The sequence below is a fragment of the Callionymus lyra genome, chromosome 8 (assembly GCF_982586985.1).
Source record: "Callionymus lyra chromosome 8, fCalLyr1.hap1.1, whole genome shotgun sequence".
In the NCBI taxonomy this organism is placed as follows: Eukaryota; Metazoa; Chordata; class Actinopteri; order Syngnathiformes; family Callionymidae; genus Callionymus; species Callionymus lyra.
In genome coordinates, this window is record NC_141825.1 from 21,890,277 (window position 1) to 21,903,369 (window position 13,093).

The 13,093-nt window shown below is 36.0% G+C and overlaps 1 protein-coding gene across 5 annotated transcripts in view; it reads right to left on the reverse strand.

The window, feature by feature from the left end:
* Positions 1-5,540: 5,540 nt before the first annotated feature.
* nts (neurotensin) overlaps positions 5,541-13,093 on the reverse strand; it is a 51,817-nt gene continuing 44,264 nt past the window's right edge. For 2 of the 5 annotated variants that reach the window (XM_087797233.1, XM_087797234.1), the window contains exons 4-6: positions 10,251-10,312; positions 7,103-7,318; positions 5,541-5,855 (exon numbers count right to left, since the gene is read on the reverse strand). In XM_087797233.1, the coding sequence (XP_087653359.1) occupies positions 5,712-5,855; positions 7,103-7,318; positions 10,251-10,312 (422 nt within the window). In that variant the 3' untranslated portion in view covers positions 5,541-5,711. Of the gene's footprint in view, positions 5,856-7,102; positions 7,319-10,250; positions 10,313-11,382; positions 11,657-12,110; positions 12,181-13,093 lie in introns of those variants that run through there. The other 3 variants (XM_087797232.1, XM_087797230.1, XM_087797231.1) reach the window with 3 other exon arrangements.

The window sequence follows — 13,093 nt, forward strand, 5'->3', positions numbered from 1 at the left end:
ATTGATTCACATATAAAGAGGGTCACTTGCTCCTCGCTCTATCAGATGCCAGACAGACGCTCGGAGAGAAGAGCCGGATCCGTATTGTTGGAATGAAAAGGTGCAGAAGAGCAGCAGCGTCCAGACATGTTGACGGAAATATCTTCACATCGCAGTGTCATATCTCGAGGATGGAAAGTTGTAGTGATGCCGACGGGGTCGGGCGTCGATGCCCCTTCATTTCCGCTGCCACCGGCTTTGATATTAGCCCGGCGTCCCGAGATCTAATTACGTTTCCTGAGCAGCTCCTGCAACAAGGTTACACTTGTAATGCCACTGCTCCTTCCACCGCCGTCTCTCACTCACCAGCTTAATCTCATTCTTTCAACGGCCATTATCTTGATCAGGACTTTTTTTTTTTTCTCTCCTCTTGATGAGCAACCCGATCCGCTCGGAGATTTTCCATCCCGGTGACGACTTTCATCAGTCTCCCACAAAGAAGTTTCCGACTGTCAGCCAACGTTCCCGATCGGGAGTCAGATTTAAGAGGCGTCCAGCTGGAGGACGGCCAACTTGGCCTGGACGCGGGAGAAGAGGCGGCAGATGTCGATGGGGCTTTTTAATGGAGTTGAATTAATTCACGCAGAGTGTAATTTGTCCTGTGGATGTAGGAGGCGTTTTCAAAGTCTGAACTTTTTTTTTTTTCAGGGTCAATAGAGTTGTTACGTTGACAGACGTCTGCTGGAGAAACTGTCAAGTCTGCAGCGATGCTCAGATTATGATCGATTGCGCTGGTCTGAGATCTGGGGCTGCAGTTGAGGCAGCAGTATTTGGATATAAATTGAAGGTAAATAATCTACATTTTTAGCGACTCTAAAAGAAAGAATCGTCTTTTTTATCTGGATCTGAGGGAAGTTAATGGTCATTAGATAAGTAGTGGTGGGTTCATGAAGCTTCATGAAGCGGTGTCGTTATTTTCAAAGTCAAAATGTTGTTTTTTTCCAGAGGTTGTTTTGTTTGTCCTGAAGCAGATCATGAAGCTTCATGAAACAGTTTCATTTACATTAAGAAAGCTCTTTAATTTTAAAAGTTTTTAATAGAAAAGACAATTAGAGCCCAAGATTGCTGAGCAAACTGACATACTCCAAGTTACATGAAGCTTCAACCTTCCTGGTTTGATGAAGCTTCATGAAACAGTCTGACTATTTTTTTAAAGTCTGCTAGATGTCACTCTTTGCTCTATAATCTTTTTTAAATGCTATCTGATTAAACTTTCTCATTCTCAACTTTTTTTAACTGAGTTCTTAAAAAAATATCGATACTGTTTCATGAAGCTTTGTCACTTTCACTAATCTATCAAGGTAATTTATTTGTACGTATTTTACCTAAAATAAAATACAATTAATTATAAACACGTATTTATAATTAAATTAATTAAATTCGAGTAAATATTGTAAGTTTTATTGGTACGACCTTTGACTTTACCACCTTGTAAAGCACAATATCTCTGGAAACTGTTAAAGATTATTAATTGTATTATTTTAACTGTTTCTAACATTTCTAATTTAATGCATCTTATCTGTTACTGGGTTAGGAACACCTCTATGGGCTTATTAAAAAAAGAACCTCCTTGAGAAAATATAAAAGAATTCAGAATATAAATGAACAACAATTGAAGAAAGCAAGAGCAAAAAAGAAATCAGTCAAAAAGCCATTAATGGAACAGAATCAAAGAAGTCAGAAATAAAAACATGGTGTGAATGAATGTAAAATGATTTAAAGCGATAATGATCCAGTGAAAACTATACTTGCTTGATTCAACGAAAAGAGCCTGAGAAGGGAAATCATTTTTGCAGAGTCATTAGTGTCTAACATTCTCTTGTCCGGTACATTTTCTCTTCAAAAGAATGATTTTTGTATCTCAGCAGAGTTCGTTTTTGCTGTAGTTAGGAGTAGTGTTGTGTCGCTGAAGCTTCATGAAACTGTTGTTATTTTCAAAGTCAACTAGATGTCACTCGCTGCTCTATAACCAGTTGATTTGAACAGTTTTTATATTGAAACCCGACTACATTGTTGAACTCTGTGGCGCCCCCTGCTGCTCTTAAACAAATGACACTGTTTCAACAGATTTATAAGCACCAAGAATAGACACAATGGTGTAGATTCACTGTATAATCTGTTCAATTTATTTGATGAACAACATCAAATAAGATGAATTAAATGTTTTTGTTTGAGTAACAAACAGTAGTTTCAACAATCTTCAGTAGTTTTAAGCAAACATGTCAAGTATAAACACTTTGATGAAGAGTTGCAGGAACGGACCATATGGGATTGTTATGGTATGTTATTACGCTCATTTTAATACATACCAGTCAGGCATGAAAGATAAATGATGCCTCCATCTGGTTTCACACTCGCACAAGAGACGATTCTGAGGTAAAGAAAGCATGTCTATGGACACCTGGACTTCTCCACCATGTGGTCTTCACGCTCCCGTCACCAGGAGGGTCTGATCTGTCAAGAAGGTTTTTGCATCAAACTCTGATCGCTTGTATTAAAGTATGTATCTTTAAAATATTTTGTTCAGTAGGGTCGTGCACAACAACCCGAAGTACCACACAAACAAAAACAAAGAAAAGCCAACGACAACGCAGGACAATAACCCACACATTTCCTCTTGATTTTAACGAAACATTATACATAATTTATTACAAATTACATAACATTATTTGGCAAAGAACATAAGAAAAGGCAAAACGAGCCAAGTATTTAATTGGTATTGGACGAGTCAAAATGTAGCGTCAAATAGGTCCCTTTTCCAAAGGTTGCTGCTTTTTGCCTTTTGGTGTCACGCTGGAGAAGAATCATGAAGCTTCATGAAACAGTTTCATTTATATATAAAAAGCATTTCATTTTAAATTGTTGATGTTTTTCATAGGAAAGAGAATTAGAGCCCAGGATTCCTGAGAAAACAAACATATTCCAAATAATAGTTTCATGAGGCTTCATCCTTGATGGGTTGATGAAGCTTCATGAAACAGTTTCATTTACTTTTAGAAAACTCTTTCATTTTAAAATGTTGACTTTTTTTAATAGGAAAGGAAATAGAGCCCAGGATTTCTGGGAAAACGAACATACTCCAAATAATAGTTTCATGAATCTTTATTCTTGTATGAATCTTTGTTCTTGGATGTATTGATGAAGCTTCATGAAACAGTATCCCTATTTTTTAGAGTCTAGATGTCGTTCTCTGCTCTATAATCTTTTGCTCTGAACAAGTACCTAATTGAAACCTCACAACATTTTTAAACGGAATGAGACACTGTTTCATGAAGCTTCATCAGTCCATTTTCTTTTTGTATGTTTCACTCTGATGCTTCATGAGACAGTGTCAATAAGTAGCATTTGTGGAGGTACTTTGATGAAACTTCATAGAACATCTTCAACAAGATGGTGTTTTTTGTTTTTTTTAAACTACTTTTTAAATAGCAAAATGTATTTTCAGTCTCTATTTTTCCATTTCCTTCATGAAGTACAAAAGTATTTTCACCGCCTGGCGTTGAACCGGCTGTGTTAGAGAGTCTTATAGACCAGGCTTGTGGTGAGTCTACAGGAAGACTACTGAGGTTGTGCTGACATTGTTAGTAAATTGAGGTCGCCAAAAGGTCGGCCGTGTTTATCTGACCTGAACCAGCTCGCTGCTGAAATGAAGGTGAGCTCCGGTTGTCTGAATAAATACTATATTTGGCAGGATATAGGTGCACGCTCATTTTGATTTGTGTTGCAGAGGACAACAAGAGGTCACGGAGCTGCTGCATATTCATTTCTTAAACAGAAATGTTCTGCCACCTAGCGGTTTTATATTGCTATGGCAAGAACCAGACAAGGAATGGTAATTATTTCAGAGTTAAGGGAACTTTTATCTCGGTGTTATCTTGATCTTTTTAGTATATATTTTTTGAGTCTTTTTTTTTTATTTTCTTTTTTTCAAGCGCTTTGTGACCCTGGTCTAGAAAAGCGCTCTGTAAATATTAATAACTTACTTGCTTACTTATATTACATTTTAAATAAAATGTTTGACTTTCTGGTAGTTTTACATATTTTATATCAATGTTTGGAATCAATTACTTCATTAGTAATTACACTTTTACCTTCAGTTATGGGTTTTCAAGTTAATACAACTTGTTTGTCTTCATTTCAGTTTGTTTTTGTTGTGGGTTTCCTCTTGATATCCTGACTTTAACTGATCTCTGATGAGAAACCTATGAAACCCTATCATCAGGATTAATTTGTGTGTCCAAAAACATTTTTAATATTATTTAATCAAATTTGTTTGGAAAAAAGGAAAATAATGTTCAATTAATTCTTCAATAAACCAAATATTATAATTACAACGATAGTAGTTATACTTATTATTATACCTTGAGAGGGATCAATAAAGTTTATCTATCTATCTATCTATCTATCTATCTATCTATCTATCTATCTATCTATCTATCTATCTATCTATCTATCTATCTATCTAATCTATCTAATCTATCTAATCTATCTAATCTATCTATCTATCTATCTATCTATCTATCTATCTATCTATCTATCTATCTATCTATCTAATCTATCTAATCTATCTAATCTATCTAATCTATCTAATCTATCTAATCTAATCTATCTATCTAATCTATCTATCTATCTATCTTCAGTATAGAGACAGACTATACAGTAACACTACTGTACGGTCTCTCAGCAACAGTTGGACAACACTGTCACCTGCTGGTTGTTCTAGGAACTTACACCATGACAGTAAATTGCAATATTTGAAATAACATGAAGGATGCAGGCTATGTTTCATCAAAACTTTTTATCCAGATCAAACCAGTAGACATTTTTTCCATAAAAATTGCCTAGAAATATAAAAGCTTAAATACCAAAATGCTCTTTTTTTTGTCCAAGAGTGTTGCCTAAGCTGCAAAAAACAGTCATTTAAAGACAGATATTTGGTGTTTTTGTATTTACATTAATAGTTGTAGCTAGTAAATATGAAGAACAAGTCTAAATATAAATGAAATTTAGAAAATATAATTTATAAACATACAAATCACAGGCTTTGGACCTTTTTAAGGTGGTGGACCAGTGAAGGTTGCTGCTTCTAAAAAAGTTTTCATTTTAGTAGTAACTTGATTCCAAACATATACAGCAAATAGTGCCATCTAGTGGTCTAGAGTTCAAAGCTTCATGAGTTTCTGCTGGTTTTTTTTTAAACAAGTGAGCTCTCATTAAAATAGTGTCTTAAAGAGGAAGAATAGATGTAAGTACCGTTTATTAGGCTCTGAAAATCAATTAAAAATGTTTTTATGTTTAAGAAAGATCAACTCTTTCATATTAGTTTTGTTGTTTTTCATTTTGTTCAATTTGCATTAATTGTCCTGTTGGTGAAACAAAAATCAAAAACATCAACAAACCACATGACTCTGGTTTCACACCATCCTTTAATCTTTTCATCCAACAAAATATAGTGTACGCGGCGGCGTGTGGTGAATAAATATTCTTCCCAGAAACACACGTTTTTGGTTGATGCTCATAGTTTTATTTTCAGGACTACAGACAGTTGAAGGTTGTGGATAGATGTCAACAGCACAGTGGAAACAGAAAAGAAAAACATGAACGATTGCGGCGACTAGAAGAGAGAGATGAACACAATCAGGTCTTCATGGAGGGCCTCTGCTGTGGGCCCCTCAGTAGAATGAGCTCCTCTTCAGGATGTAAGGCCGCCTGGACTTGCTGCTGTGCGACGCCTGCCTCTTCAGGATGTACGGCGACTTCCTCTTCAGCGGCGCGTCCCTGCTCTCCTCCAGGTACTCTATAGAGTCCTGCAGTAGCTGTGAAGCACATCTAAGTCAGTGGCCGGCGAAGGTCAGATCGTAAAGTTAATAAGAAGCTACAGAGTGAGTGCCATAGTTCATATGTTTGGTGTGTTAAAGTGAGTGATGCGTCATTAATAGTTTCCTCCTGGAGTCCACTAGATGTCACTCTCTGCTCTAAAATGGATTGATTGATCTATTCTATTGAAACCTCAACTAAAGGTTTCACCTACTGAGCTCTAAGATGATGACACTGTTTCATGAAGCTTCATCGACCCATAGTGAAGATGTTTATTAGTTAAAGCTACATTAAATCCTCCCAAATAGTACTAGTAGTGATGGTTCTAATGAAGCTTCAAGAAGCTTTGAACTCATTTTGAGAGTCCACTAGATGGCACTATTTGCTGTATATTGGTAACTACTTTTAATGAATAGCTAATCATGTAAATGTTATTCAATGTTTCAATAGTAGATGCTTAGCATCCTTAAAAAGGTTTGGGAATAAGAACATTTCCCCTTTTTTAATTAAGACATTTTCCTCAAACATCAAAAATATATATTTATATTTATATTATTTATATAAATATATATTTTGAATTATAATGTGTTTTTTTTTACCTCAACTGACATCATTTGTTTTTATTTTATGATGAAAAACTTTTATTTATTTATTCTTTCTTTTTTGATGTCGTAGTAGAGCCTCATTATAACGCAGTACCCTTAGAGCTCAATAGGTGGCGCAGTGGGTGTTAAAATGCGTGTTCTTTGTAAGTAAAGTAGAGTAAAAAACTGAAATTATTACGAATATCTTCTTCTAAAAAAATCGGAAATTTAGGTAAACCTAACATCATGTAATGTGTCCTAACTTTTTTTATTGAAATTTTTTTTCTGCAAAATCTTAGTAGTTTGTTTAGAATTATTAATTATTTTTAAGAGTGGTTTTAATCAATAAACTTGATAGAGTTGTCAGCATGAGATCATTAATTAAATAATTAATAAACATTTACCCTTTAAATTAAGATTTTCTTTTTCTAAATCGTCAAATATATTTAAATTTTCTCAAACTGCTCAACTGGCATCAAGTTGTTTATATTATTAAGTTATAATTCAAGTTTTATGTATATATATACAGTATATATTTTTTTTTTCTTTTACGTCATACAGCAACAGTTTAAATAAGTACTTTCAGAGTTCAACAGGTGGCGCTACTTCATGAAGATGCCAATAAATTAGTCAACATTAGTAAAAGTGTCTTCATGTCTCACCCTCTCCTGGCGACTCTGCGCTGCTCGGCAGATGTGTTTGAGGCTGTAAAGCTCCTCCAGGCCTGGCAGACTGGCTTCCCTCATCTCTCCATCCTCTCCCTCCTTCTCTTCCTCCCCCTGTTCTTCGCTCCTCCACGACCCCTGCTGGACGTTGTTCACCAGCCTGCACAGGTTGGCCACTGACACGCGCCAGTAGGGGGAGCTCTGCTGTTTCAACTGCGAGAACAAAGCAGAAGATTGTGTTGAATTAGATCCTTCAGTGTGATTTAAACCTTGTAATATAAACACATTTATGAGTTTAGTTATAACTCCACAAAAACCATGATGTTACTCTCTATTGCTGAAGCGTTAAGGACTCGTGAGGACAGATCTATTGGATTACCTTCACTAATACATGAGGCGGCTCTGCTTGTGTAGCCGCAGGCTAACGTGTTATGAAGCTTCGTGTTTCCTTCTGGGCAGACTCTGATCCGACTGACCATCACAAAGTTTGTCCGGAACTACCTGTCACTGAGGATGATGGAGAGAGCCAGCGGACGATGGGATATTGCTGTTGTTGTGTAATCGTGAAGGTCTGTGTCGCCTCAGGAAGATTTTAACCCACACTGGTAGAAGCAAGTTAATGTAAGGTTACATTAGCAGTGTCTCAGTGGCTCAGGTTATTATTCATAATGTTCACGTTGGTTTGGTGAAGATACTCACGTGAGATCTAAGGTGCCATGAAACTATTTTCCGTCACATTATTGGGGTCACTAAACAAACGTTTTTGACCTTAGATAAGACATCGACTAGTAAATCTGGATGTTGGCTTTAAGCTCAGCGCATTCCTCATGACTCGAAAACAAGACCTCAAGATACTGCTTCATCTCAGGAAGGGATCGAGCAAGACGTTCAACCCTCGATCTTTGAATCGAAAGGAGCCAATTCTCATCCCAGTTTCACACTCAGATGCAAATCTAGGACCCTCTCCTAAGACCCTCTGCACCAGGAAGTTCTGTCCATAAGCAAGACTCTACCACTGGTCATACAGGGACCAGATTCCTATCGTGGAACACCATTCTTCTGGTGCACCCCCCACAGTAGACCAGGAGGAATGGAGTAGAACTTCTTCTCCATGTCCACAAAACAAGTTAGAACTGGTTGAGGAAAAACTCCTGAAGAACTTTTGAAGGCCCTAAGTTGGAATAGTTGGTCCTCTGTTTCAGGACCAAAAACGTACTTTGCTTCTCTTGGATCAAAGGTCCGTCCATACCCTGCCCTGAATAGACCTTACCAGGTAAGATTTGGATTCTCTTTTAGTTCGAACACATGCTACAGTCGCCCATTTCCCCCGAATCCTTGTACAGTCTTGTCTTATCCACGTCATTTGAGACTGTGTCCACTACACCTTCCAACGACGTCCATGGACAAAGTGCCCCTTACTAACTGTAGACATTCCTGAGCCCAGACCCAGAATCTCTAAGAGGTTCTTGACATCAGAAGAAATATCAATTATAAGCGCTGTGCTATTTTGATGGAAATTAAATAATCATTTTGTTTGTTAATTATATTTGATTACATTATATAAGACTAAATACATGGATATATTGTGGTTGGGGTCGACTTAAAACAAACTTTCCATCGATAATTCCTGAGCCTGTTAAATTTTTGTACGCATCTACCTTGAGCACGATATTTATATGAATCATAAATATTATTGTCATTTTATTATTTTTTTTATAATCCATTTTTATTTTTGCTTAAAATATGGAACTTTGGTTGTAAATATATTGTTTATTTTCCTTTAATTGGTGTAAACAGTAATTGTTGTTGTTTCTTTTCTGTCCTTAAACCCTAAACCAACCAAAAACCTACCAAAAAAAAACAGATTTATGGAAAGTAACTAAAATAAATAATAAAGTTTTTTTTAAGTTAGAAGTAGAATGTAATCGTAACGAGCAGAGAGTGAGAAGATGTTCAAAGTGGTTTCGTTCGCCTCAAGTGTTCATCATGTTTGTTGTCAAGACCGAAGAGAAGCTGGCGCTCCATCCGTCACCTGCTCCGTGATTACGAGGGTCCTCGAGCCGCCAGCGACTTTCCAGAGTCATCAGCAATGAATCACAATGTTGATTTGTCAACTTCATGCTTGTTATTTCTCGCCCAGGGAGAGACGGCGTCTCTATAACGTCTCCGATTCATATCGGACCTTTATCAAGCTATTTACTGAGATGAGCCTCATCTAGTGTTCTTCACTTTTTTAGTTTAATCCAACACTTTACTTTTCTATTTTCCTGTCGTAAAACTAAGTTCTCAATCGTACGTTTCCACTGAGACGACTTCAGACTCAGTGCTGACAGATGCTGGACTCCTCAAGGTTGATCTCAACAAACCCTCTGTTCCTTTGACTTGTATTAATAAAAGTGATGACGGCAGGAAAAATGAAAAAGGAATAACGACAAAAGAATGCAACGGTCAGGAGAAATGGCGAATAATAACATGATCATGACACGAAAATATTGCCTGAAGTCAAAATATTTAGTCGTATCTTTCTTTTCTTATATTCTTTTTGTTCTTTTGCCCTCTTTTATGAAATTAAATAAATTAATATTGAGCATTTACTTGACAGAATGTCTGCTAACTTTGGTAACTTATGTTTAGTCGAAATGTACCTGCTAAATATATATATTTAATTATGTATCTTATTTTTATTTTCTCTTCCTCCAAACCAAATGTCTTCTTTAATATAAGTCTGTTAGATGTTATATTCAAACACAGATATAAAAAAGTATGACTGATACAGAAGAAAAATGGACTAGTTGACTGTTTTTTTATAATCTAGTTTTACATTTACATTATTTTTAGTTTTGGAGGATTAGGTTTGGATTCTATAGTTAATAATAAACAATATGCATTGTCTTTTTCTAAATATTACATTAATAATGGTTATATTTCAGCTGTCAATATTTCCATGATAAGTACATTTCTATTATTTCTAAATTTACTGAGATAAACTTTGCTGTTTATCCACATTTTACCAAAACATTTTGGCTAATTCATGCAAAAACATCCTGGACTTCAGATATGATTTACCATTTAAAGCATATTGTCTTACAGAATAATGATTCTTAAAGTGTTGAATAAACATAAAACTGTAAAAGTCTTGAGGTACCGTTGAGGTGATGAGGCTTCCCAGTAGCTCTTCTTCCAGCGCCCGCTGCTTCTGGTCCATGTCTGTGAATCACAGGAGAGATGTGTGTTTAACCTGCTTTATAATCCATCAGTAGCATCATTATAGCTGTTAGATATCGAGGGATATAAACCAGGATGAGTTGCAATGTAACAAGAACCAACAAGTGGCTCTTCAGATCAAAGTTTCCTTCTTGACGATGCATCGAAGGATCTTGAGAAGGTACGTGAACCTGTAATCACTCCTGATGATGGAGACTCGAGGACTAATGGTGGATTAATGACCTGGAAGATGATCAGTGGAAGTATTTCACGAGGAAACAAATGTTTCAGATATTAACAAATATCAAAGCCCACTTAGCAATATTATACACAACATTTTCTACCCCTGCAAATATATTACACTTTTCTACACATGCAGAAGAAAGTATTTTGATGTATAAAACATAGATGATTATAGTTGCAGTCTGGATGATAATTACTTAAAACTGTTTTTAAATGTACTTCATTTTGAAAGTGCTTTATTCTTTTCCTTCGATGTATCATTATTTGTAAAACAATGTTGTAGATTATTAAAAAAATATAAAAAATTGTTATGTTTATTAATGAGTTAATTTCTTCTAGTGCTCACAAGAAAAAAAAAAGCAGTTTTCTTTTATGTATTAATAAGAGAAGATGGTATGAATATTTAATCTCCAAAGAATATGCAGCACAAGAATGTATTTATTTATATTTTTTAAAGAAAGCAAACAATAACGCAGTGAAAATTAAATATTGAGATTCTTTAGTTGATGTTTCACCCTCAAGATTTGAATGTGGGTTTACAGCTAAATTTAAATAAAACAAACAATTTTTCAGATTTTTTTTCTTTTAATATAGTCACTATTTACAAATGATTCTAAGGATCATATTATGAGGATTTAGTGAAGAATGAAACAGGTAAATATGTAACTATGAATTCATTCGTTTCCATAAATATATACTTAAATACAAAAAAACATAGTTCTCTAGATTTGCTGCCTTACATCCCATAATAAACATGATTCACCTGTTGCAGGTTTTCGAGGTGTAAATGTTAAATCTTCCTAAATCGTGTCAAAGAAAGTTATACCAACCGGAGCAGAGTCCTCCACACGTGAGACACAGCAGGAGAACACAAGTAAAGTGAGCTTGCATCTTGACCAGAGCTCGGAAAAGAATTCACAAAAGAAATCACGGCAAAAAAGGATCCAAGGCTGAAGAATTCCACCTGATGAGGGGTCTAGTCCATAGGGTCAGAGGTCAGACTGCTTAAATGGCTCTGCGGGAACAATTTGAAAAACGATGCGATCTTTTTCTTCTATTCCACTCTTTCTAAATCGTGTTCTCTGCAGGTAAAATGTGGGTTGTGAAGTGAAGGGGGCTCCATTCCCTTATAAGAGCAGATGTGATGTCAGAGGACCCCCCCACCCTTCTTCCTCACCCTTCCATCACGATCACTCCCACCTTCCCGGCTGATCTCCCACACCCACCTTTTGCCATCCATCCAGCATGTTCCTGCTGTGACTCTTCAGCAGACGTCAGCGTGACATCAGAAGAATTGTTGTTGTATTGTCTTTATTTTTGCGTCAGTGATATTTGGAGTGTGCAGGTGGAGGGGGGGGGGGGGGTAATAGAGAGTAAATCACATTAGCGTTTGGTCTCATCTCGATCCAAGTCAAATAATGAGTAAATAATCTTTTAAAAAACTAATTATTACTAGAATTCACTCCATGAACGCATGATTAAAATGTGTTTTTTTTAACTGAAATAATCCAACAATCTGTAAATATGTCAAGGCTTCCTGGAGTTGTTGTAAACTTACCATCAGTGAGTCTTTCCTGACGTTGCTGACATACGTCAGCGTATATATTGACAGCTCTTGTCATGACTCTCTGAAACGAGAGAGTCAACATTTTTTCTGATATTTCCAGATGTAACTTTGTTTCTTGACGTCATCAAACAAACACTTGGTGAGTAGCAGGTTATCAACTGTTGTGAATCTTCTCTTTTATTGCTGACTGCATTGATCCATTTATATACATTTGTATCTTGCAATTATTTACAAAGTTTTTCAATATAAATCATCAACTTTAGTCAAACCATTTCACTTGAATTTCAAACCTGTTCATCCCATTATCTTGTAGAATAAACCACTTAGGTACAGATGCTCAGACACTACCGTAGCCATAGTGATGTGCCAGTGAAGCTTCACGAAACAGTGAACCTACTTTCAGAATTAAGGTGGTGCTTTCTGCTGGAGAAGGTCGAGAGGTTTTAGTAGATTATTATGTAAAGCGCAGAACACTAAAAAAATCATGAAAATTCATCGGTTCTTCGCAAGATGATGCTTTTGTCTAAGAATTTACATGCAGTATTTGAAAAGAATGCTGAGGACCTGACGAGTAGTGATGTGTTGATGAAGCTTCACGAAACAGTGTCATATATTTGAAGAGCTATTGAAGAGAGAGTAGTGACACACTCAGTTTAAAAGTGATGTCAGGTTTCAAAAGAACAGCTGCTCAAACCAATATAGAAAACTACAGAAAATACAGTGGAAAATAACGACACTGCTTCATGAAGCTTCACGAAACATCACTTGTGACTGTCTGGAGTCAGATTAGGGAAAAAATAACTGTGGCACTAGTTAGAGTAGGTACGAAAAGTAGACAAATTTAAAATAATGCATTTAAAAAAAAGAGACCAGAACCATGTAGCACCTAATAACCTGTTAATAACAGTGTAATAAGTAACAAGGAGGTTACATCTTACATCCGTTTGTTAGAAAACAAAAAAAAACTCTGCAAG